The sequence below is a fragment of the Nipponia nippon genome, unplaced genomic scaffold, assembly GCF_047370975.1.
Source record: "Nipponia nippon isolate SJK-2023a ecotype South Korea unplaced genomic scaffold, ASM4737097v1 scaffold_32, whole genome shotgun sequence".
Taxonomy (NCBI): domain Eukaryota; kingdom Metazoa; phylum Chordata; class Aves; order Pelecaniformes; family Threskiornithidae; genus Nipponia; species Nipponia nippon.
The window spans coordinates 2,046,089-2,070,061 of record NW_028262350.1 but is presented as its reverse complement, the minus strand read 5'-3'; the positions used below and the strand labels follow the sequence as shown (position 1 = coordinate 2,070,061).

General features: G+C 63.7%; 1 protein-coding gene across 4 annotated transcripts; it reads right to left on the bottom strand.

Annotated features, from left to right (window-relative positions):
* Window positions 1-61: 61 nt before the first annotated feature.
* On the bottom strand, window positions 62-20,136 carry MED24 (mediator complex subunit 24). 4 transcript variants are annotated; one of them, XM_087770252.1, is made up of 26 exons: window positions 20,089-20,136; window positions 19,721-19,860; window positions 17,027-17,109; window positions 16,467-16,505; window positions 14,866-14,939; window positions 13,492-13,715; window positions 12,798-12,909; window positions 12,123-12,273; window positions 11,783-11,896; window positions 11,060-11,107; window positions 10,748-10,830; window positions 10,276-10,362; window positions 9,829-9,940; window positions 9,072-9,214; window positions 8,230-8,267; window positions 7,449-7,531; window positions 5,248-5,426; window positions 5,015-5,114; window positions 4,468-4,643; window positions 4,110-4,374; window positions 3,720-3,901; window positions 3,321-3,414; window positions 2,849-2,948; window positions 911-988; window positions 605-753; window positions 62-445 (listed from the first exon to the last, which is right to left on the bottom strand). In XM_087770252.1, the coding sequence occupies exons 2-26, from the start codon at window positions 19,848-19,850 to the stop codon at window positions 329-331; spliced, it is 2,961 nt and encodes a 986-aa protein (XP_087626378.1). In that variant the 5' UTR covers window positions 19,851-19,860; window positions 20,089-20,136; the 3' UTR covers window positions 62-328. The 4 variants fall into 4 exon arrangements, with proteins under 4 accessions (XP_087626378.1, XP_087626379.1, XP_087626380.1 ...); XM_087770253.1 differs by lacking the exon at window positions 16,467-16,505; XM_087770254.1 differs by lacking the exon at window positions 20,089-20,136 and having other exon boundaries at window positions 16,948-17,109; window positions 19,721-19,786.
* Between the last annotated feature and the right edge of the window lie 3,837 nt (window positions 20,137-23,973).

The window sequence follows — 23,973 nt, the reverse complement described above, 5'->3', positions numbered from 1 at the left end:
TTTTGGGGAGCCCCAGGGTCTCCGGTTGCAGTCAGGAAACCAAACAGAAATGAAGCAAAGCCTGAGTCTACAAAAAGGCTGAATTAATTATAGAAAAAAAGTAGAGGGTTTGTCTCAGTCTCTGACTGCCCATCGCAAGGCAGCAAGGGGATGCCTCTGGGAGGCCGAACGCAGAGGGAAGCAGCCCCTGGGCAGGGCCAGGCTGAGCCCGCGGGGACAGAGAGGCTGTCCCAGGCATCCCAGTCCCAGCCCAGCGTCCAGGTTCTCACGGCTTCCCCGGCGGCTGCCCGGCAGCCCTCTCCTGCACGGCAGAAGGGAGGTGCCCTGCTCACAGCGCAGCGATGGCCTTGGCAGCAACACGGCGACCCAGGGGCAGGCTGAGATCCGTGATGGCCAGGACAATTTTGGGACTGGACATGGTGGACACTTTCACCAGCTCTGAAACCTGCCCGGAGAGAGGAGAAACACAGCTGACTCACAGCAGCGCTGGAGACACGAGAGCCGGGCAGTGGGACTCCACTGGATGTGCCCGTCTGTCCTGCGGGACCAGCGTCCCAGAGCACCCTGTGACCAAGGAGAAGGACGTCACGGCCGCGGGACTCACCATGGTGAAGGGCATGAACTGGAGGATGCTGCCGCGGCTGCCCTGCTCCAGGCAGTCCACGCACTCCTCCATGAACCACTGGACAAACTGGGTGTGGGTGCCGGCCGTCTTGGCCCCCAGGATGGAAGAAATGAGCAGGAAGAGGTTTGCTGTGGAGACAGGGAAATATCAAAAGCCAGGCCAGCTGAGGGAGGCCGGGAGTGGCCCAAGCCTCCCGCACAGGGGACAGGTCCCCACCAGTGTCTCGGCATGGCTGGATCTGACCCCTTGCCACCGGTACCCCCAGGGACCTGGCCCCACCATTACCTAGCACCCGGTTCAGCGGGTCCCTCATGCTGACGGTGTGAAGCTGGGAGGCAGAGAGCGAGCTGCTCATCGAGCGATCTGTTGGGGAGGAGAACACACATCAGGCTTGGGGGAGGCTGGAACGGCCTCTTGGCCCCCTCGGCCGTGCCAACGTGCCCATCCGGGCCAGCACTGGCCATTCGAGCTCGCCCTGCCCTTGGGCTCCAGGAGGGGCTTTGCCATGGAGGGGGAGAGGTTTGGACCATGGTCCTTGGCACCCTCCGTACCCGAACGCGCAGAGCCTTTGCTGCTCGGGCACACCAGAGATGCACTGCAGGCAGTCCCTGCCTCGGTCACCGTTCCTCTCTGCCGCGGCGCAGGCAGCCCCGGCAGGCAGCGCGGGCCCACGCATGCCCCAAGCATGACACAGCACGGCAGCCTGGGGAGGTCTCCGCACGCTGCCACCGCTGCTTTTGGGGTGTGACACTTCGCTCTTGCACAAGCCAGATTTATTCCGAGTCTGACCAAGTTTAATGACATCTCCAAAGGGTAAGCGTGAGTGAGACCGTGAGTGTGCCTCCCTGCTACTGCCTGTTGGGTTTTAATTGCAGCAGTGACTCGTCCCTGACGCTCCACGAGGGCACGAGCAATGTAACGCAATGTCACGATCAGGAGAGGAGAAGAATAGCGCCCTGCCGAGGCGAAGCGACGTGCACGCTGCACATCCTGCGGACGCTGCCTGCAGCACAGCCGGCTGGGCGGGGCGAGCCAGATGTTTGACAGCTGCACAGCAGCACTGAAATCTCACACTCGGTACAACTTAGCTACCAGAGCTGAGGGATATCCAACGGACTAGCAGCAAATCTTGGGACAGACCAAGGGGATTTATCTGACCTAAACTGTGAAACACTGCTGGGTGCTCCTGCAGGAGAGGAACTGGGCCGTCTGCGGTCCAGCGGGATGGGAATCTCCTGGGAAGGCTCTTGTGCAGACCCCATCGTACACAGCTATGTGGGTCCGAAATCAGCAGGACCCACCTTGTGCTGCTCTGAGGATGCTCACCAAAAAAAGAAACGCCTCCCACACTTTTCTCATGGAATCACATGAGTTACGTGGCTGCTGCAGGAAGCAGCATTTCCACATCACGGCAGCAAACAGCCCAAAAAAGTCCTGAATGTCACTGGAAAGAGGTGGAACTGCCTCAAAAGTTAAAAAAAGACAGTGAAATAAAGGGAAAACCCCATATTTCAACAGTAATGAAACCAACGAAAACCACAAGTTGATGGATGTGTTGAAAAATACTAGATAAAGAGTAATTTAGAATAAGGGCATCAGGAGAAACAATGACCAAGGAACATCCTGACTCACTGCCCAGGCGTCCAGACAACATATGTGGGAGCTGTGACAGCACCCTGCTGCGGCAGGAGTGCACGGACACCCCCCCAGCACATCCCGCCGGAGCTGGCGCAACCCGTGGCACCGCGCTGCAGGGACGCAGAGACGTGACTGCAGGGACTCATCAGCTCCGCTCCCTGCCTTGTTAACAACAATGGAATTTCAGGATTGAGCCACAGACATCAGGAACGTCACCTCCTGCCACTCTTGCTGCAGCACATCAGCCCGTTGGTCCCATGACGACTGGCTGGGGGTGACAAGGCTCTAACAAAACCTCCCTGAGCCCCTCATGCGTGATGTGCTGGGTTGGGTGGCAATATCGCGGAGGGAAGGTGTAACTCCTTTCCTACGTTGTTCTGATCAGAGAAATAAAGTGCTTGACCTTTCCTGAGTGCGAAAGCTCCAGGGTAACTCAGCAAAACACACCACTCGAGGGCTCTAAACCTTCACCTGGCAGGCTTGGCAAGAGAAGCGTTTTTGTGCCAATACACATTTCACACTCAGAACCACGCAGCGAGGCAGGACAGTGCCTTCCCCAGGAGCCGCCCTCCCGCCCGCACTTACTGGGGCTGGAGAGGATGTTGGAGTCTTCCTCGTTGGAGCTCAGCAGGCGCATGAGCTTGGAGGGCTGCGTGTCGTCCAGCGGGAAGAGGTTGATGTAATCCTGGGGGGCAGAGGGGGTTCAGCCCCACCAGCCCCTCTCTGAGGGGGGATCCCGGCCCCCCTCCCCGGGGCTGATGACCCACCCCAGGCTCTGCGCAGCCCCACGGCCCAGGACTACGATCTCCCTTCACGCAGAGCATCTCAGCCTGGGCCAACCACACACAGACCATCTCATTACAGCCCCCTGTCCCCAGAAAAGAGAACGGAGAACCCTATATTTTAAGGTCAAAGGATCTCAGACAGCCCAGAGAACCTGGGTAGGGAGTCTGGTCTCAGCTACCCACTCCTCCCTGCCACCGTCACCTCCCGCAGACACTGCCCGCTCTTGCACACAGAGCGCCTCCAACCAAACCCCGCTCCGCGCGGGACGCACCTCAATATCCTCTCGGTGCCTCTTTTTCTGCCTGGCGGACGCCTGGCCCTTGTTGTGGGAGGAGTAGGAGCTCAGGGCACACCAGACGGAGAGCCTGCGGACAGAGCAGGGACACTGAGAGGTGCTGCCAGCCCACACGGATGATGGCGCGTGAGCAAGGGAAGATGGCAGAGCCCGGAGCGTGCACCAGGACGGGACAGAGCAGGTCCCTCCTCGGTGAGAGGCAGCAGGGAACGGGGCCCCAGGACACCAGCGCGTCTGCTCCTGTTGGCACTGTGCCGGGGCCAGAGTGGGAACCGGGCGGCTGGGACCCCCGTCCCAGCACAGAGCATCTCCCCTTCTCCACACACAGGCCCACCCGCCCCAAAGGAGAGGGTGCCCGTGGGTCTGGGGTCTTACTTGGCCAGGGCCTTTCCCGGCGGGTCCATGAGGGTGTGCCACTTGGAGGAGTCCGTGAGCAGGTTGGGCAGGATGTGGCCCAGCAGGGTCAGCGTCAGCTGCTGCATGTCCAGGCAGAAGATGGCATAGAGCAGCTCCACGGCCCGCAGCGTGTGCTCCTTCCGCGTCTCCTTCAGCAGCTCCTGCGAGGCGGAGGGCAGAGCTGAGGGAGGCACGGGCACGGCTGGGCCTGCCCCGCTCGCCTCCAGCACCCGGGGCTGTCACAGCAGCCAGCCCAGCCACAACCAGGGCTCCTGGGCGCTAGGAGCACGGGCTAGAGCCAGCAGTCCTGGGCTCCACACCCAGCCACGGGGCTGGGGGTCGTAGCCACCTCCCTCCTCCACCCTGTACCTTGACCAGGTTGTTGCAGAACCAGTAGACGCCCCCCATGTGCAGCAGGGTGTCGAAAATGTGGATGGAGCGGCTGTCGACCCAGCCCTTCTCCAGCACCTTGGTGAACACGCTCGTCAGCACCTCCTTGATGGGCTTCTTGGGGGGCAGCAGGTTCCAGTAGGGGATGGTGTCCATGCCCGTGGAGGGGAACTTGATCTGCGTGGCAGTCTGCTGCAGGACATCTGCGCACATGTGCTCCAGGATGGAGCTCATGATCACCACGCTGCAGCAGAGAGAGACAGGGTCACGCAGGCCCGAGGAATTGGAAGAAGGGCAGGAGACAGCACAGCACGGGGCCTGGTGGCCCGGACCTCACCGCTCATTGTAGAACTGCAGCGTGTTCTCGCTGTACAGGGGGGTGGCCAGCTGCCGGATCATCTGCAGGGACTTTTCCCGCTCATCCAAGCCCAGCATGCGGACGTGGGCCACCAGCCAGGCCACCGCGCACACCGCCATGCTGCACACCTTCCCCTTGATGTTGTCTGTGATTTTCTAGAAGAGGAGATGGGAGCAGAGGTGGATGAGCACAGCCGTGTGGATGCACAGGCTTTATCTCAGCATCACCTCCCAGGGCTGTAGGCCCCAGTTGCAGGATCCAAGCCCTTCTCTCCTCCATGGGGTGGAACCTGCCCCTGCCAGCCCCACTGCCACCAACGGGGTGGTTCAGGGCAGCATCAAGGGGCTGGAGCCACCTCAGTTCCCCACCCGCGCGATGAAGGAGCCAGCGAGCTCCACGGTGGCTGCAGGAGCGCTCAGGGCAGGACAGGGGACCCCCGCCCTGCTCAAGCCTTGGCCCCTCCTCAGGACACAGCGCAGTGCCAGTGCCCCTGCTCTGCCCCACACCGCCCTCCTGCCAGGCCCACCTGGATCGACTCAAAGGTGAGGACGCTGTTCTCCCAGGCGTTGAGGATCTCCAGGATGGCGGCTGAGATGCTCAGACACGCCTCGTGCCACTTCATCTGCCTGCCGGGGAAGAGAGAGGCGGGGGGTTCAGGCACTCGTTCAGAGCAGCCAAGGAGCCAGGGAAGATGGGGTGGGTGCTCCCCTCCCGGTCTGCCCCAGCCCGGCAGGGTGGGCGCGCAGGCTGAGCTCTTACACCAGCTTCATCTCGGAGGAGTTGTTGAGGAGGGCGACCAGGGACTCCACCTTGGTGGAGTCGGGGCGGAAGCAGGGGTGGTCGGGGTTGAGGATCTTCCCCTCCTCGGGCATGCAGGTCAGCATCCAGGTCTCGAAGAAGGGCACCTCGCCCGGTGGGCTCGACTCCGACAGGATCACCTGGAAGGGAACGGGCACAGGGTCTGCCACGCGGCCTGCATCCCACAGGGACCCTGCTGGGGACCCCCACCCTGGGGTGGGACACCTCCACCCTGGGGTCTGCCCCCCACCCTGGGGTGGGACCCCCCAACCCTGGGGAGCTCATGGCTGGGGGAACAGCGCCGCCCTGTGGCCTCTACGGAGAGGCAAGCACTGGTCAGCCCCCAGTAAGGCACTGGTTTCCAGTCTGTAGGCTGTGTTTTTTCCCCTCACTCTCCAGCAAACCACAGCCCATCTCAGAGCAGCGCTCCAAGGGCTTCCCTCGGGGAGATGCCAGGACAGGACCAGCCCCGAGGGCCTGCAAGTGTGGCAACTGGGTCACCGCGTCCTGCCCAGAAAGGGCCACTTGTCCCCCGTCCGCCAAGCTGCGCTCAGGGTCCCCAGCACCGGCTGGCCCACGGCTCTGCAGGGTCGGGGCACACAGCCCAGCTGGGAGGGCTCCCGGGCGGGGACACGAGCTGGGAATCCCGCACAGCGCTTCCTCCCTTCAGCCCGCCATCACCCAAGGGACACTATTTTTGTCAAAAAAGTTTTGCACATCTGTTCAGGAGCAGCTGGTCAGGAAAATCGCTCCGGGCCGGGGGATGAGACCTCATCAGACAGCCCCAGGCACGTCCGCTCCAAGCTGACTCCAGCCAGGGCTCCCCCTCCCCGCTCCCCAGGGATGGCCGGGCAGGCCCCCTCCTGCTCGCCTTTCACTCCCTCTCCGCGTTCCCGGTGTTTCGGTATCGTTTCGCCTCCCAACACACACAGATGTCGAAACCTGGAAAATTTTCATGCAACCAAAGTGCTGTTTCCTGAGTGGGGCTGCAAGTTCCTCCTCTCACGGGGGAGGGACGACACTCAGCCTGGCTGCATGGGCCCCCCGGCCAGTGCCGAACCAGAGGGGCAATGCTGGGCAATTGCCAGGTCCTGCACTTGGGTCACAACAACCCCAGGCGATGCTGCAGGCTTGGGGAGGAGTGGCTGGAGAGCTGCCCGGTAGAGAAGGACCTGGGAGTGGTGACTGACAACTGGCTGAACACAAGCCAGCAGCGTGCTCAGGTGGCCAAGAAGGCCAATGGCATCCTGGCTTGTATCAGGAACAGTGTGGCCAGCAGGACCAGGGCGGGGATCATCCCCCTGTGCTGGGCACTGGGGAGGCCGCCCCTCGAATGCTGTGCTCAGCGCTGGGCCCCTCACCCCAAGAAGGCCATGGAGGGGCTGGAGCGTGGCCAGAGCAGGGCAGCAAGGCTGGGGCAGGGGCTGGAGCCCAAGGCTGGGGAGGAGCGGCTGGGGGAGCTGGGGGGGCTCAGCCTGGAGAAGAGGAGGCTGAGGGGAGCCCTCATCGCTCTCTGCAACCGCCTGAAAGGAGGCTGGAGCTGGGGGGGGTCGGACTCTTCTCCCCAGTAACAAGCAATGGGACGAGAGGGAACGGCCTCAAGCTGCGCCAGGGCAGCTTTGGGTTGGATATTAGGGAAAGCTTCCCCGAAAGGGCTGTCAGGCCCTGGCCCAGGCTGCCTGGGGCAGGGGCTGAGTCCCCATCCCTGGAGGTATTTAAAAGCCGGGTGGATGTGTTGCTTAGGGACATGGGTTAGTGGTGGCCTTGGCCGTGCTGGGTTAGCAGTTGGACTTGATGATCTTAAAGGTCTTTTCCAACCTAAACGATTTTATGATTCTATTCTATGAAAAATCTGGTGAGATCAGAGCCAGCCCGGGGAGGGTGCAGAGGCAGCGTTCCCACTGATACCACGGTACCGTAAAGGGAGCACAACCAAGGCTCTCAGGAAGGCTGCAGCCACCCCTGCTCCATCGCCTGGCGCTGACAGACCCTGCAGGGACGGATTTCTACCTGCACGAGGTGAAAGGCACTGGGTGCTTTACCCCACGCAGCGGGGCGGCTGTGGGGACGGTGGCGGTGGCAGGCTGGCCACTAGAGGAGGCTGGCAGGCTGCAGTGCAGGGGCTGCGCTCGCAGAGTCCCATCCCCTCAGAGGACGCTTACCTCCGAGCCGTAGGTCTGGGCCACATGGCACAGCATGAGGAAAGAGATGTCGAAGAGTAGGGCCCGAACCGAGGCTGCTTTGGCTGAGGGAGGAGAAACAAAGACCTTGAGGATCTCCAGCCTCGGCACAAGGAGGCAGGCAGGAGCCCTGTGAGCTCGGGGGTCAGGACCCTGCTTCCTCCAGGCAGCTTTTCTAACCCCCAAGTGCTTGCGTGCGAACGAGGGCTCCAGGGGATGTGCCAAGTGCCTCTCTCCACCCCATCTGCCTCCACTCGAGCCCCCAAAGCAGCTTTGGCCTCCCGTTTGGCAGCCCCAGCCCATCCCGGGGCTCCCCCCGCACCATGGAAGGTCAGAGCACTCAGCAAGTTTCATCACATGCGAATGCAGTCAGAGTCCTTATCTCGGGCTCTGTGCTGACACATCACCCCTTCCAGGGAGGGAGCCGGGGCAGGGCCGGCCCCGAGGGGCCCCGCCGGCTGGGCTGGGGCGAAGGAGCTCTTCCCCTGCAAGCAGGGAACACCCCACATTCGGGATGGACACGCATGTGCCACGCGTGAGGGCAGCAGGTCCCCAGGAGCCCAGATCCCCACTGGTCCCCAGCCACGTGTCCCCGTGCTGGGCTCCCTGCCGGCAGCCCCCAGCCGGGCCCGGCACAGCTCGGCTCACTCTGGCGCCGCAGCTAGTCCCAGCTTAATCCAGCCAGGCCCCACAGCGTCCCAGCACGTGGCAGCGGGGGGAGCACAGCTCAAACCACCCCACACACGGATGCGCATGCACTTACAGCTTTCTCCAGTGATGTTCTTCGTGAATTCGTTCAGCCTAGAGGGGGCAGAGAGAGCCGCAGTGAAGCGTTATCATCACGTGAAACAGGCAGGGGGCTGCCCCTGCCTGCAGACCCCTTCCTGCACCCCATCCCAGCGCCCAGCTCTGTGCCCCACACTGAGGAGCGGGGTGGGCAGGGACCCAAGCGGGGCCCGGCTCTGCAGACACCCTCCGGCACGGCTGGGGTGAGCCGTCTCCTCCCCCTGCTCCCCTGCAGCAAAACAGGTCTGGCAACGCTGCTTTTCCCCACACCCAGCCAGCCCAGCATTTGAGCGCGTCTGCTCACCAAAGCCAGCTTTGCCCGGCTGCATGGGGATTTCTGAGCACGGCCCTCTCCATACTGCAGCGGCACGAACCCCAAAATGGAGCGAGCGCGGCAGGGCCGCGCACCCAGCCGTGGTTCGAGCTGCCCCAGGCCTCCCTGCTCAAGGAACCACATCAGGCAGCCCCACGCGTGCTGGTGCGTGTGCTCTAACCAGGACACGGGCGTCTGGGGACTGAAGGCGCACACTCAGCGAGCGCCCTGGATCTGAGGCTGTCCCGGCGCTTTCAGTTTAATACTCTTAAACCAACCTGACTTTGATTCTCTGCCCTGCTCACGCGGAAGCAAAGGAGATGGGGTGCTGCGGGGTGCAGTCTCCCCGAGATCCCAGCCCTCCCCAGGGCTCCGCTGGATCCAGTGCTGCACAGACACTGGGCCAGAGGCACATCCAGCCCCGTCTGAGGGAGAGTTTGGGGGGCTGCCCGCTCACCCCAGCCCTGCTGGTCACCAGGGACAGTGTCGTCCAGGTGGACACTCACTTGATGAACTTTCGAGCAAAGGATTTCAGCTTGCCCGTCGCTGCTGCTGCTGCCAGCAGCAAGTCCAGGCTCTTCCCAGACAGCATGTGACCCAAGACCCCCAGCAAGCCCTCAGGGGACTTGGAGTGATCCGCATCCATGGTCTACAAAAAAAAAAAATAGAGGAAGGAGAAGTCATGGGGAATATGTGCTACAGAGCAGCAGTGAAACTCCAGCTGTGAGGGCAGAGTTGATCGGCTGCCACCAGAGCTGTCGCGCAAGGCCTCAGCGAGCAGGGACCCGCAGGGCTCAGGGGGTGGGGATGGAGCCCTCCGTGCCCCAGGCACCGCAGGGAGAAGGGGAGAGCCGCAGCGCACCGAGGCAGCACGACCGGCAGCAGAACATCCTCTTGCGCTCAGCAGCGGTGAGGCAACCGGAGCGACGTAGGGACAGGGGTAGCCCCCGGGGACTGGGGGAGATGCACACAGGGAAGCGGCTGAGAGCAGGACGGGCAGAGCTGGCTGGGCTCAGGCCGCGGGCTCAGACAGCACCGTGCTGCCTGACGGCTCCTCTGGCTTCCTGGGAAGGAGTAGGGGAGCTCCTGGTCTCCATGGCAGAGCAGCAAGGCTGGGAGTGATTCCTCCATTCCTCCACCTCAGCGCAGGGGGAGATCATGCACCTCCCAGCCGCCCTGGCTGCCTGGTGAGACTGGTGTTGCTGGAAACAGGCTCTGGGGCTGAAACCAAACTGCCCAGCACAGATGCAAGAGAGGACTCACCTTCAGGATGTTGGTGACGGTCGGCTCGGCCCTCAGGATGAGCCCGGGGTTTGGCTGGATGTTGGCGTTCTCTGCCGATTTCAAGCGCGGAGCGTGTTCTCTGTCTGCCGCCCTGGGGGATCCGCAAAGAAAGGCCAGTGAGCAGGAATTCGTCACCCTGCCTCACTCCTCCCCACGCTCAGCCATCTCCCACCCACCTCCACCATCGGCACCCCTGAGGGAAGGCCACCACCTCAGGCCACCACCAGCTGCCACTCCGAGAGGACAGACTTTGACTGTAATCAAGCTGTCACTGAAAGCAAAGCCTCGTCCCTCCAGGCCATGGTGTCCCAGCTGCAGGACAGCCAGCAGCACCACAGCTGGTCCTTTATGCTCCCCCCCCAAGAAGGGCAGCAAGACGAGGTGCTCCAGCCCCATTTGGTTACCCAGACTTTGAGGGGGCTGTACCGTTTGGTAATCAGGTTGGTCATGTTGGCCTCCGAAAGCAGCCCCTGCTTGCTGCACTCCTGCAGGAGCAGATTCATGCAGTTGCAGCTGAAAGAGAGAGGAGAGCGCCAGCCTGAGGGACAGCAGCATTCCTGCTGCCCCAGGCAGTGCCGCAGGGCAGGGGGACTCCTGGCTTGCCCTCCTGGCCCTGCTCCCACCCCACTGAGGATGCTGCAGGGCCAAAAGCAGCTCCAGATATCACACAGCATCACCAACACGTGAATCAGCTGTCTGACACTCACTGCCTTGCTCATTTGGCAGCATCAGGTCCTCAGGAAGAAGGAATTGGATCAGAAACTAAAAAAGGCCTTGCCAGGAGCTGCCCCAGCACCCCATACCGTGGCTCCCCGCAGAGAGGATGGGGTTGTTGTGGCACGGACTGGCCACAGGCTCACAGCGCTGCAGGTCAGCCCCAGACACGGCGAGCACTCACTTGCATCGCTGATCTGCTTTGTCAAGCAGAGGGGTCAGCTTCAGCAGGAACTCGAAGGCACAGTTCACATCCTCGGTGAAGTCCTGCCGTGCACAAAGCCAAGCACTCAGCTCGGGGCACTGCCGACATCAGCCCACCTTCCCCTCCCACACCGCCTTGTCCGTTAGAGGAAGGTTGTTGGGACACAGACCGTTTCCTACCCCAGCCACCCCCGCGCAGATTTGGCCAGGCACCAGCACCATCGTGACAAACACAGCTCGCTTGCGCACGCAACGCAGCAAATAGCTCCAATCGACGGCCCTCGAGACTCACCTTCTCCCCTTGGGGATACTTCTTGAGTTTAACCAGGACCTGGGGGATCTGAAAGACACGGAGCACAGATGTGAGTGACAGGCAGACCGCATCCTGCACCCAGGACCTCCCAGCAACACAGGCAGCAGGAGCCCACACGAAACACGCCTGCAAGCAGCTGCTCTCCCAGGCCAGGGAAAGGAGCATTTCTGGAGCATTGCATGCACCTGGGGGACTGTGTCCCCCCCACCTCCCCTCTGCAGGGTCTTTCCACCCTGAGCCGCAGAGCATGGCCACCTCTCAACAGCCAGGCAGAGGACGGAGGCTGCGGAGGAGCCCAGGCCTGAAATTACACGCAGATGCCTTTTGTCTGGTACAAAGAATGGAGGTGAAGCGGACTGCTCCGGGGCTGCCCACCGCTGAGCTGTGGGAGCGTAGGCCCCGAAGCTGCTGTGGCACCCTTCAAAGGCCACTATTTCCTCCCCAACATCCCAGGAAAGCCACTCTGCAAAACGAAGTGGGGCTGGGCTGAAAAGAAGCCCTGGACAGCAAAAGCTAATGCTCAGCAGGCTGCAGGAGGGCTGCCGCAGGCTCAGCCAGGGCATGGGGGACGCCGAGGGGCACGCTGCCAGACAGGAGAACCAAGTGCTCTGCCAGAGTTTGGCAGGGGCCGGGTGTGCAGGGAAAAGGCAGCGGCAGGCCTGGGGCTCGGAGCATTGCGCTCACGGCGGGGCTGGGCCCTACCTTCAGAAAGGTGAAGGCTGTCCACTTCAGCTCCTCCGTGCCCTCCGGGGACTCAATGAGGCCCACAAAACAGGCCTTCCAGATCTCCAGCACAAAGAGCGGGGAGGGGATGCGCTGCGGGGCACACAGACAAAACCTTCCAGTGCTGGAAAGGCAATAAAGTGACTCCCCCCGTCACAGCCAAACCCTGAACCCCCTGCGAAGGTGCTGATGGGCTCATGCTGCTCCCTGCAGCTGCGCCCATACCCTTGGACCAGGATCAGCACAGAGCTGCAGCGAGGCCCTGGTCCCACAGCCCCCAGGCCACCCTGAGCAGGAGAACAAGAGGCCACTTCTTTACCTGCATCCTCTTCACCATCATCAGCTGCTCCACCAGCGGCTGGGTCTCTCCCGTGAGGTTCATGGTCCCCTCCAGCAGCACCACAGCATGCACAGTGGGGAAGCCGGTCTTGTTCAGCTGCTCGGAGTGGACCGAGAGCATGGTGGGGATGCTGGGTGGGAGGCAACAGCACAGGGTCACTGGAGCCTTGCAGGGATGGAGCCTTGCTCCTCCTGTCCCATCCTCCCTTCCCAGCCAAGCCCCTGACCTTCACTGCCCTGCATCTCTCTGTGGCAGGACAGTTTGTAGCTCCTGTGTCCTGCAGAGGAGCCCTCGGGCACAGCCGAGCCCCGGCACCACAGCCCGGGCCCTAGGAGCAGCTCCGGGGGGATGCAGAGCAGGGACGGCAGCTCTGGTGTGGCCAGAGCAGCTGAGGGACAGCGAGAGGCCCCAGGGCCACCAGAGGAGCAACCCCCGGGTAAGACTCCTTTGCAGCAAGTCACCACTAGCCCTGTCCCCTCTCCTACCCCAGGGCTTCTCGCCAGCCCCAGCCCGCTGCCACTCCAGGGGTCCGAGCCGGGAAGGGACAGGAAAGCAGGGAGCCAGCGTGGAGGGAGGCAGGAGGCTCTCACCCCCAGAGCAGGGCTCAGACCCATTTTACCCCCCGAGCCTGCAGAGACAGCAGCGCAAAGCTACCTCTTGATGAGCGAGACGCAGTCGTCAGCCTGGCTTCGCAGCGGGGAGTTGCTGAGGCTGTTCAGGTTCTCCCCCAGCTTGACAAGGGACTGCTCCACAGTGCTCCAGGAGGCTGGGGAGGGAGGGCACGCGTTCGGTGGGGGGGACGGTGACATGCTGAGAAGCCAGGCAGGCTGGCTCCAAGGCCCACGGCAGCACAGAGGGCCTGCCGAGGCTGGGGCTCCCCGCCGAGCCCTGCAGTGAGCAGAAGTCGGTGCAGCTCTGTGAACCCAAGCCGAGGGTCTGCATGCCACCCAGCAGCTCCTGCTTCAGGCTCGGCCTGGCACGGCCTCTTGGCCAGACGCAGGCACCAACCGAAGGCACGGGGCTGTGCCAGGCACGCTGGCAGAGCACAGGACCTGCTGCGCACCCAGGAACAGCTCACGCAGCCGTCACATTAATTCTGCTCCTCTTCCAAGGGCAGCACGGAGGGGAGGGGGCAGAGGGTGGCACGGAGCCAGGGAGGAGACGGTTACAGCAACAGGGCTGGAAGATGGATGGGCTTGGAGCCGCAGGGACAATGCGGCAGGAGGCGGGCAGGGGGAAGGGAGAGGTGGCAATGACATCTCCCCAGGGCCAGCAGCGACTGGGAGGAAGCCCTGGCAGCAGCCACAGGCAGAGCATGCCGCGGGGCAGGGCAGGGGCAGCGACATACACGTCTCCTCCAGCTTCGCGATGTGGATCAGGGCGCGGTTCTTGGTGCTGCTGAGCATCTTCTCCAGCCGCTCCAGACACATCTTCAGCTGGCTCTCAGCTGCCGCCTGCTCCAGCGTCTCCTTCACCTTCTCGGTGTAGAAGGCCGCGCAGCGCAGGAGCCAGTTGAGGGCACTCATCAGCGCCCGGCAGAGGCCAATGCACTCCTCTGCTTTGCCGTGGCAGCTGGGAAGGGGAGAGAAACGGGACCCTGCTCACCGTGGGCCAGGCTATTGCCCCCAGGGAAACCGAGGCACAGACACGAGGCAGCTGGGGGATCCAAACCCACATCCCATGCGCCCAGCCCAGCCTGCCCGCCAGCTCCCGGCTCCTCTGCCACAGATCCCAACCTGCTCAGCCCGCGAGCATCCCCACTGTGCCAGGGGAAATAAAGTCTCCCCAGTGCAGCCTCCTCTCTGGCCACTCTACTACAGGGAAACTTTCCAAGCCTCTAATCAAATTATCTCGCTAAGAGAGGCTCAGCATTGATCAATGTGCTGCGAGAGGTGAACGCTTTCCCCTCCTGATGCACAAATCATTGGGGCCAGAAGTTTTGATCAAATTAAGCAGAGGATCAGATTAGGCAGGGCCTGGATTAAGTGGCCGACTCTGCAGTTGGCCAGCAACAGCTCCTTGTCAACATCTGTGACTGATGCATATTCATTGCTGCTGCTTCATTTCATGTAATTGAAGAGCTGCTACCTTCAGCCTTCCTCCTCCTCCCGCTGCCCCCCCGCTGCATGCTCTCTGCTCCGGCCTCCCAGAAGAGGCTGTCAGGGGTTAACAGGAAGATTTCTGAGCTTTCTAAAAAAGTTTTTGTGGCCTGGATGGTCTGGACTCCCCTGGGTCCTGCAACACCAGAGGAAGAGCACGAAGCAAAACAAGGCAGCTGCCTGGAGCGCCTGGGGCAGCACAGGACTGCGAGCACTGGCAGACGGGGACACGTAGCCAGGGAAGCTGCGGAGGCCACACAACAGAAACAAAACGCTCTGAGGGGACAGAAACCCTCAGGCCACAGGGCTTACGCCCACCCCATCCACCTGAGCTGGGCAAGAATATCACGGCAGAGGTGTTTATCCCAGTATAGGAGGGTTTCTTGCAGCTTCCCACAAAGCCGGTGGGGTTTTGGACTCCCTCTGCTCTGCCTGTGCTGGCACTCGCGTGGCAGCCCAGCCCCAGGTAGCCGGAGGGGGACGGCAACTGGGGAACGGACGCAGAGCTGGAGGGAGAAGCTGCCTCCCTCTGCCAGGGTGAGTACCGTGGGCTCAGCCGGGCCCCACCGGCTCCCAGTACCACCCGGGGCCAAGGCTGCAGGGCTGGAAGGGCTGCACCGTACCTGAGGCGGTCACAGAACATGTCCATGATCTCCAGCAGCGACTGGACGCACAGGTCCCGGGAGAAGTCATCAAACTAGAGCAGGAGAACAAGGAAGGATTTCAGATGGGGGCTGCCGGGCTCCAGCAGCTCCAAAAACAAACGCAACCCCTTCCTCCACGGGCTGGGCCGGGCGCTGCCGGCCGCAGGATGCTTGCCCTGGCAGCTGCCCAGCAGCCACTCGAATGAGAACTAGGTCAGGGCTGTCCGACGGCTGGGTCATGCCCTCCCGGGGTAGCGGAAGGCAACCAGGCCACGGCAGCGGGGACGAGGCTGGGTTTTCTCGGCAGCCTCCCCAAGACAGCAGCAGGGGCCTGAGCTCCACTCCCCGCCGGCTGCCTTGACGCGGCAGTGGCTCAGTGCCAGCCCGTGTGCCCACCTCCGGCTCGGCGGGGCTGGCAGCGTGCGCCAACAGCCCGGCTGGCCGCAGGGCCAGCAAGGCGGTGGGCAGCAGAAGCGCAGCTCCCCGCCTCCTCATGGAGCAGATGGGGCCGCCCCGCCGGGCCGGAGCTAGCCCGCAGGTCTGCTCTGGGCCCACGCTGATCTGAAGGAGGAAGCCTCAGCTGTCAAGGTCAACTCTCTGCCTGCCCTGCCGGAATGGGCAGCGACGCGCGACCAGGGGAACGGCGATGAGCCTGCACCGCTCGGAGCAGACCCGCCACCGCGCTCAGTGTCAGCTGGCCGTACGCTGGCTCTACCCTCCCCTGGGAGCGCGCCCACCACCCCGGGTAGGTGCTGAGCGCCGCTGGAGGGATCCCCACCCTCGCCGGGGCTTTGTGGCACGTTTACGGCACAGCTCCGAGCTCAGCCTGCGGCACCCCAAAACAATGCCGGCATCACAGGGCTCCCAGCGCCTTTCTCCTCCCATCCCCCCATAAGCACAAGGAGATGGGAGGAAAGAAATTATTCTCCCTTAAATTATTCTTCCTTCTGATCAGAGGTCACCCTGACAAGGCTCATGCCCAGGGAGAGCGGGGGCCTGCCGCAGCCTGCGAGGGGCTCTTGCTCCCCACGGAGCAGCCCCAAACGCCGTGCAGGGGCAGCCGCAGAGGGCTTGTCCCCATCAAAGTGGCGCAGGGACACTGAGCACCCGCGGGAAGCCGGCTGGCGGAGCAGGGCGGGTGGCCGCAGCCGCGTGGCTCGGGTGCTGGCAGCCCTCCCTCACGAGCGGCATTGCTTTTCCATCGCCAGCTCTGGATCCCCGCGACGTTGCCAGCGCCGCCGGCTGCAGAGGGATGTGGTTTCCGGCAGCCGAGGCGTGGTTTACACACAGGGCGCTGCGGGGCAGGAGCCTGCCAGGCCCCACACGATGGAGGGACGCGGTTTTCACACCCACGGTCGTCCCTGAAACCAGAGCGGGACCCGCCAGACGCAGCGGCAGCCTGTCCCCAGCGGGACACGGAAGGACTTGGGTGCTAATCTGCACTGTCTGACCGCTGCTGACTCAGCAGAGGATGTCGTTTTCCACTTGACCTATATTCAGTGAGAGTTGTGGGGAGGGAAATGGATATGTGGATCATCGGTAAAGAGAAAAACCTCAGACAGCACCTGTCAGAGCCGTACCTTGCTGATGGCTGTCAGGACCGTGGAATAAGACACCATCTATGAACAAAACACAAAATCAAAACAAACCCGGCGCAGCGGCGTGTTAGCGGGTGATGTTTGCCAGCGCGGTGCTTGTTGCTGAGGAACGGCAAGGTCAGGGCACGGCCCCGCTGCCTGTCACCACAGACGGGGCTGGGGCGCTGACCCGGCACAAATCCAAACAGACATTTTTAGGTGACCGCTGATTTGTTTCACACAAACTTTAGGCGATATTAAAAGCCGTGCTAGGAAAGCGCAGAGCTTACAGCAAGCGTGGAGGCTCTCGGAGGGCAAGGATTTCCGCCCCGCGTGCAGCTGGGCGACGGGCAGAGGCTATTTACAGAAACATCCCTGCCTCGGGCACGCACTGAGCCCTCCGCCACCCGCCCAAGCCCAGGGGAGGCACAGGCGGGAGATTCGGGGTGTCTGCCCGACTCCGCACCCCAGTTTCTTTGCCCACCTGCTAATTGGGGCTGCGAGGCGACAGCCAGCAGCGTCTGCAGCGCGAGGCGGGGAGGCAGCGCTGGGAGCGTCATTACCTGGGAGCTGATAGCGTATTTCAGGTAGGACAAGATGAGTGGGTTCGGTGACGGCCCGATCATGGCCTGCTCGAGAAGAGCCTCTGCAAGCAAAGGAGAGGGGCCGGGAGGTCCCAGGTCAGCACGTACACGGTGTGGGGACAGACAGACACACGCACGCTCTGCCCTCATCCCACAGGAAAGGTGGCAAAGACAAATTGTGCTAACCACAGCCACTCTGCACCGCTCTTCCCTGAAATTAACTGAATCCCACAACTTTCTAATCCCCGACAGCAAAAGCCGGTAAATAATTCAGGCAGTGCAAGCAGCCTCCTGCTAACTCAGCTCTCCCCGGGCACCCTGGCCCCGAAACAGCGCCTGCTGCTCTCCAAACACGTTCCCCTCCCTCCCACGTCCTGCCCAGGAGGCTCTCGCATCCTCCGCCGAGTAACTTTTGCTCCGGCACCTGGGGCCGAACTCCGGGCAGACAGCCCCTCTCAGCTGGGACCAGCCCTGCACGTCTGGCCCTCCCTGCCGCCGGCTGCCTGCCAGCGCCGGCCCGTGAACGCCGGAGGGGCTCTGCCCATCCTATCTGCTCAGTCAAGCCTTTAATTGACCATTTGAACTATGGCAGAGCATAGAAACCACCTCCCAAAAGCAGGCCCCGGGCTGCGGCACGGGCTGAAAGTAGGTCAAAGCACCCAGATGCAAGAAGGGGCAGCAGCCGTTTGGGAAGTCGTCGTCCCAAAGACAAGGAGGAGCAGCAGCCATCGTCGTTGGAGCCTGACCGCGGGCGCAGGAGACTCCCTGGGTCTCGCTCAAAGGCTGAGACCTTGGCCAAAAGCATCTCGGCTCGAGGACAGAAGGCTAATGGCAGCCTTCCCCTCCCCATCTAATCAGGGAGTGTCAACACGAGCCAGCCACACGCTGTTACCCACTGCAGACGTGTCAGCATAGATTTGCTGGGCACCGCCGTGATCCTGGCAGCTCGTGCCAGCTTCTCCCCCTTTGCAGTTTCAATCTGAAAGGCACGAGCTTGGGAAAGGACGGCTCTAGGGCTGCGGCGAGGGAGGCAGGGGTTGTTACAGCCGTCGGGGCCTTGGGAACAGCCTCCCTGTGTGCCCACAATGGTGTCGCTGTCAGCGTCCTCCCTTTTAAGCCCCCTTTTGCAGCAGGGAAAAAGGGACCCGGCTCCCTTCCCCTCCTTGCAGAGGGGCTGCCCCCAACGAAGCCCGGGCTAACAAGCCTCTCCCTGGCTAAGAGCTGGCCAGGAGAAACCCATTTCTACAGAAATCGTAGGGACTGATTATCTCTGGCCCTGCTTTTGGGGATCGGCAGATGGGCCCACACCAAGCACCCCACGGGCCTCGCTGCCTCAGCGAGCGGAGCAGGAGCCAGCCCCTCCGGGCCGGGAACAGGCACCAGGGAGCCCCGGGGACCAGCTGGCCAGCAGCAGGGCCGGTCCTCGAGCCAACCACCCGCTGCGTCCCCCAGCACTGCGCTCGCAGCCCCCCCCCCGAGCAAATCCATCTCCCCAGGGCTGCCCCGCTGCCCCAGCCAGGCCCCACAGCTCCAGCTCGGCTCCTCCAGCCCCACATCGCCGTGGGGCCTGGCACGGCCATGAGCTGACCCTGCCGCAGCAGGGGGGGGACAAACCCAGCCTGAGGAGCTCAGCTGCGAGGACGTGGTTTGACGAAACCCACCATCGCGGGCCAGACGCTGCCAGAAAAAACACTGGTAGGACGGAGGGAGTTAAAAAAGACCCGCCGGGGAAAGGTCCCCGCCTCGGTGGGGCGAGGAGCGCTGCTGCCTGTGCCGGGGCTATTTCCCTTTAAATGCCCCAGCGCAGCAATCCTCGAGCAGCACTCTGTTTATTTATCCAGGGCTTGCAAACACGCGTTTGCTGCACAGGAAAAAAAAAAAAAAAAAAAAAGAAAAAAAACTAGCAACAAGTTTCTATAATTGGCATAAAGGCCTGGCAAATCTTTAAACCGCGGAGCTCAGCAGGTACCAGCACTTGGCAGGATTTGTGTCAAACGCCCTTGAATACGGACGGGAAAAGAAACCCTAATAACCAGGGGTGGGAAGCGGCCTTCGAGCAGCACCTGGCTCCTCTGTGGTGCTTTTCACCCCTGGGGCAGACACGTCAACGAGGCAGACGGGGTCATTACCCCCTCTCGGTGGGGGAAACCGAGGCAGCTAGCGGGTTCGCGCGTGCAGCCGGGCGGTGAGCGGTGCTGGGGCAGAGCGGTGCGATCCTGGAGCTCCGCGCCAGCAGCATTTTGGCACGCGTCGCTGCAGGCAGCAGCGATCCCAGCCCTCCACCACAGGAAATATTTAGGAAAAACTTAGCAAAAAGTTCTTCACGGAAAGGGCTGCCAGGCCGTGGCCCAGGCTGCCCAGGGCGGGGGTTGAGTCCCCATCCCTGCGGGTGTTTAACAAATCATAGAACGCTTTGGGATGGAAGGGACCTTTAAAGGTCACCTAAAGACGTGTGGATGTGGTGCTTAGGGACATGGGTTAGCGGTGGCCTTGGCAGTGCTGGGTTAACGGTTGGCCTCGATGATCTTAAAGGTCTTTTCCAACCCAAACGCTTCCATATCTCTAGGCTGAGCTTTAGACCAGCTTAACCATGGGGCCAGGCCCCCCCCCCCCCCGCTCCCACTCTGCCCCCCAGCCGCCTCCATCCCCCCAGCGGCTCCCCCAGCCCCACACCTGCCAGGTTGAGGATGTCCCAGGTGGCTCCACGGGGGAAAAACCTCTTCATATTTATGGCCCACTGATAGTCGCTCCATCGCTCCTTCCAGGCCTGCAAAATGGCCTGCTTCAGGTTCACCACCTTCATGGCCGCGTTTCTGTAAAAGGGAAGGTGTCAGGGAAAGGGTGATGGGGTTTTAGGGGGGCGGCAGGGCCCGGTGGGGCCCAACGGCTCCTGAGGGAAGGGGAGGCCGCGGCTGCGGGCCTGGCACCCACCCGGGGCGGGGACGGGGGTCTCCGGGGCCGGGCCCCGCACCTCAGGTGCGGGGCCCGGCCCCGGAGCCTCCCGTCCCCGCCGGTCCACCCCCGTCCCCCCCGCCCCTCACCTTCGCAGCAGCCGGTGAACGCTTCCCTCAGGGTCTGGGCGCCGCCATGGTGGCACCCGCTAGTAAACCGCGCGCTGATTGGACGGCGGGAGAGAGGCGGGGGCGCGGGGGCTGCTGGGAGGTGTAGTTCGGAGGGGAGGGCGGGGGGGCGAAGGCTGTGAGAGCGGGGGCGGGTGGAAAGGCGTGGGGGGTGCAAAAGCGTGGGTGTGCGAAGGCGTGGGCGCGCAAGAAGGGTGCATGCAAAGGTGTGGGTGTGCAAATGCATGGGGGTGCAAGCACGGTGGGTGCAAAAGCGTGGGTGCGCGAAGGCGTGGGCATGCAAACATGGTGCGTGCAAAGGCGTGGGGGTGCAAAGGTGTGGGGGTGCAAGCATGGTGGGTGCAAAGGCGTGGGGGGTGCAAATGCACGGATGTGCAAAAGCGTGGGTGCGCGAGAAGGGCACATGCAAAGGCGTGGGTGTGCAAATGCATGGGGGTGCAAGCATGGTGGGTGCAAAAGCATGGGTGTGTAAGGGCGTAGGGGTGCAAAAGGATGGCTGTGCAAAGGCATGGGAGTGCAAGCATGGTGCGTGCAAAGGCGTGGTGGAGCAAATGTGTGGGTGTGCAAGCATGGTGGGTGAAAAGGCGTGGGGGTGCAAAGGCGTAGGCGTGCAAGCACGGTACGTACAAAGGCGTGGGGATGCAAATGCATGGATGTACAAAGGCGTGCGGGTGCAAAGGTGCGGGTGTTAAACGGTATGTGGGTGCAAACATGGTGCGTGCAAAAGTGTGGGGGTGTGAAGGCATGGGGGTGCAAATGCACATGCGTGTAAAGGCATGGATGTGCAAGCACAGTGTGTGCAAAGGCATGGGTATGCAATGGCATGGGTGTGCAAATGCATGAGTGCGCAAACATGGTGCATACAAAAGCATGGGTGTGCAAACATGGTGCGTGCAAAAGCGTGGAGGTGAAAAGGTGTGGGTGTGCAAAGGCGTGGGTGTGCAAACAAGGCACATGCAAAGGTGCCAACACAGGGGGCCTAGCATGGAGGTGTGCATGTGCAGGTGTGCAAATGTGTGTGCACACAGGGGAATGTGTGTGTCTGCAGATGGGGGCATGCATGCACGTGTCTGAGCGTGTGCATAGATGCACATGTGCGTATGTGACTGCATGCGTGTGAGCGCAGGCGTGTGTACAGACGCGTGTGTGAGCACGGAGGTGTGCGCCTGTGGGTGTGCAAACATGGGCGTGCACTCAGGACCACGGGCATGTGCGGGAGGGTGTGCGCACGCATGTGCCTGGCCGTGCGCCCGCGTGCGTGCAGATGCGCAGGCGTGCGCGTGTGCCCGCACGCGTGTGAGCGCCGCTATGCGCGCAGGCACGGGTGCGTGCGTGCGCGTGCAGACCCAGACGCCCATGGGCGGGTGTGCGCGGCTGCCTGTGCGTGGGTGGCTGCACGCCCACGGGTGTGCACGGGTGTGCTGCGGCCACGCGTGTGCGTGCACACGTGCAGGCACGCGCAACCCTCCCCAGTTGGTACCAGCAGCTAAAAATATCCCCGGATGCTGCCTCCAGCATCGCCACGGCAACGGGAGGATGGGGAGCGGGCCCGGGGGGGGCAGCCCCCAACACCCCCCGCCCACGGGCAGGGGAGCCCCCCGCGGCTCAGGAGCGGGGCGAAGCCCCCCGGGGTGCCCGGAGGTGCCGCGGTGGGGTGGGGGTCCCGGCCGCCCGCTGCCCCCCAGCCCTGCCAGTGGCTCGCGGGGGGGCTCCCAGGGCCCCTAATTCCCCGGTGAATCATTCATGGGGTCACGGTGCTGCAAATCCCCCCTGCGCCGGGGCCGGGATTAGGTGGGCGAGCGGCAGCCGGCGAGGGGCCCCGGCAGCGGGGGGGCCCCGGCCCCTATTCATGAGGAGGGATTTCCTGTGCCGGGGGGGTCCCGCGCCCCGCAGCTGGCGGAACCGGAGGCGGCGGGGGGCCAGCCCCCGGCCCCGGCCGGGAGGGGACTGGAGCAGCCCCCCTGGGTAACACACCCCCCCCCGCATGGCAGAGCACCCCAAAACCCAGCCCTGGGCCTGGCGGGGGCCCTGGGATGTGCTAAGGGGGTCCCAGCCCCCCGGGCCAGCGCGGGGGCGGCCGGCGCGGGGGGAAGGCGTCGAAGCCTCGGCCCAGCGCCCCGGCCTTGGCCCAGCGCCCCGGCCCAGCTGCCTCCAGCCCCGGGGCCGACGCGGGGGCCGGAAGGGGCCGGGGCCGTTCCCAGCACCGGGGGCAAGCGGGGGGCGAGCGGGGGCCGGCGTGAGGGGCTTCCCCTTCCCACGGGGTAACCGGGGCAGCCGGGATCCCCGGTGCCGGTCCCTGCCGGGGGGCACATGGCCGGTTCCCGCCTGCCTGCGTCGGTGTTTGATGGGGTGCGAAGGATGTGGTTCCCAGGAGGGGCTCCCAGCGGGAAGGCGGGGTGGGAGGGACACAGCCTGGGGTGGGGCGACACAGCCAGGGGTCGGGGGACACAGCCAGGGGTGGGGGACACCCCCATGGGGCAGGAGACACCCCCATGGGGACACCCGGACCCCCGGCCGGCAGCGGGTGCTGCCCCACGGGGGCCCCCAGTGATGGGGACGTGGGCGCCCAGGCTGCACCCAGCGTCACCCCCTTCCCGGGGGGCTCGGGGGGGCCCAGCTCGGCCGTGCCGCCAGGCTGGGGCTATATATAGCGGCTCCGCGCCGCAGAGCAGCGGGATGAATTTTAATGAGCTTGTTCCGGCCGACTGCGTCGCGCCCCAAGAGCGGCGCGGCCCCTCCATGTCCCTCGTCCCCCCCGGCTTGGGGTCTGCCGCGGGGCGCCGGGGTCCCCACCCTGCCCGGGGGGGGACAGAGGGGCCTGGGGGTGGCATTGGGGGCAACTCACAGGGTCATCGCGGGGGACAGGGGACCGGCGACGGGTGGGAGAGGCGCCCATCCGGGCGCTGGGGGGGGTTGCGGGCGAACCCCAACCCTGCCTCAGTTTCCCCTTTGGGACGGAGGGTGCTGGTGGGTGCGGGCGGGGGGATCTGGGGACACGGCGCTGTGCTGAGGTGGGCCGGGGGCAGCCGAGCTCAGCCGCGGCCTTATCGCGGGCAGACGGCGTTGCGGGGGGGGCAGCCGCAGACGCGCCGTGTTTGCCGAGGATAAAGTGTACGGTACAGGCGGGGGCCAGGCCGGGGGTGCCGCCACCCTGCCCCTGCCACGCTGGCACCCCGGCTACCGCCGCCCGTGGGGACGGGGGGGCCCAGGGTACAGTGGGGACTGGAAGGACCGTGACTGCCCCCAGCCCTGGGGGGGAGGACAGGGTCTGCTCTGGGCACCGCCGTGCCACAGGGACCCCCATCCCCTAGGGACCCCCATCCTCTGGGTACCTCCATCCCCTAGGTACCACCGTGCTGTGGGTACCCCCGTCCCCTGGGCACCACCACACCATTGGTACCCCCATCCCCTGGGTGGCACCATCCCCTGGGTACTACCATCCCCTGGGTACCCCCATCCCCTGGGTACCACCGTCCCCTGGGGACCCCTATCCCCTAGGTACCACCGTGCCGTAGGTACCCCTGTCCCCTGGGCACCACCACACCATTGGTACCCTCATCCCCTGGGTGCCCCCATCCCCTGGGTACCCCTGTCCCCTGGGTACCCCCGTCCCCTTGGTGTCCCCGTCCCCTGGGCACTACCGTGCCCTGAGAGTCGCCGTCCCCTGGGGACCCTCCTCCCCTGGCTGCTGCCGTGTCCCGTTATCCCCCTCCCCTGGGGACCCCCCTCCCCTGGAAACCCTCATCCCCCGGGGACCCCCTCATCCCCCGGGGACCCCCTCATCCCCCGGGGACCCCCTCGTCCCCTGGGTCCCTTCGTCCCCTGGGTGCCACCGCACAGCCTGTG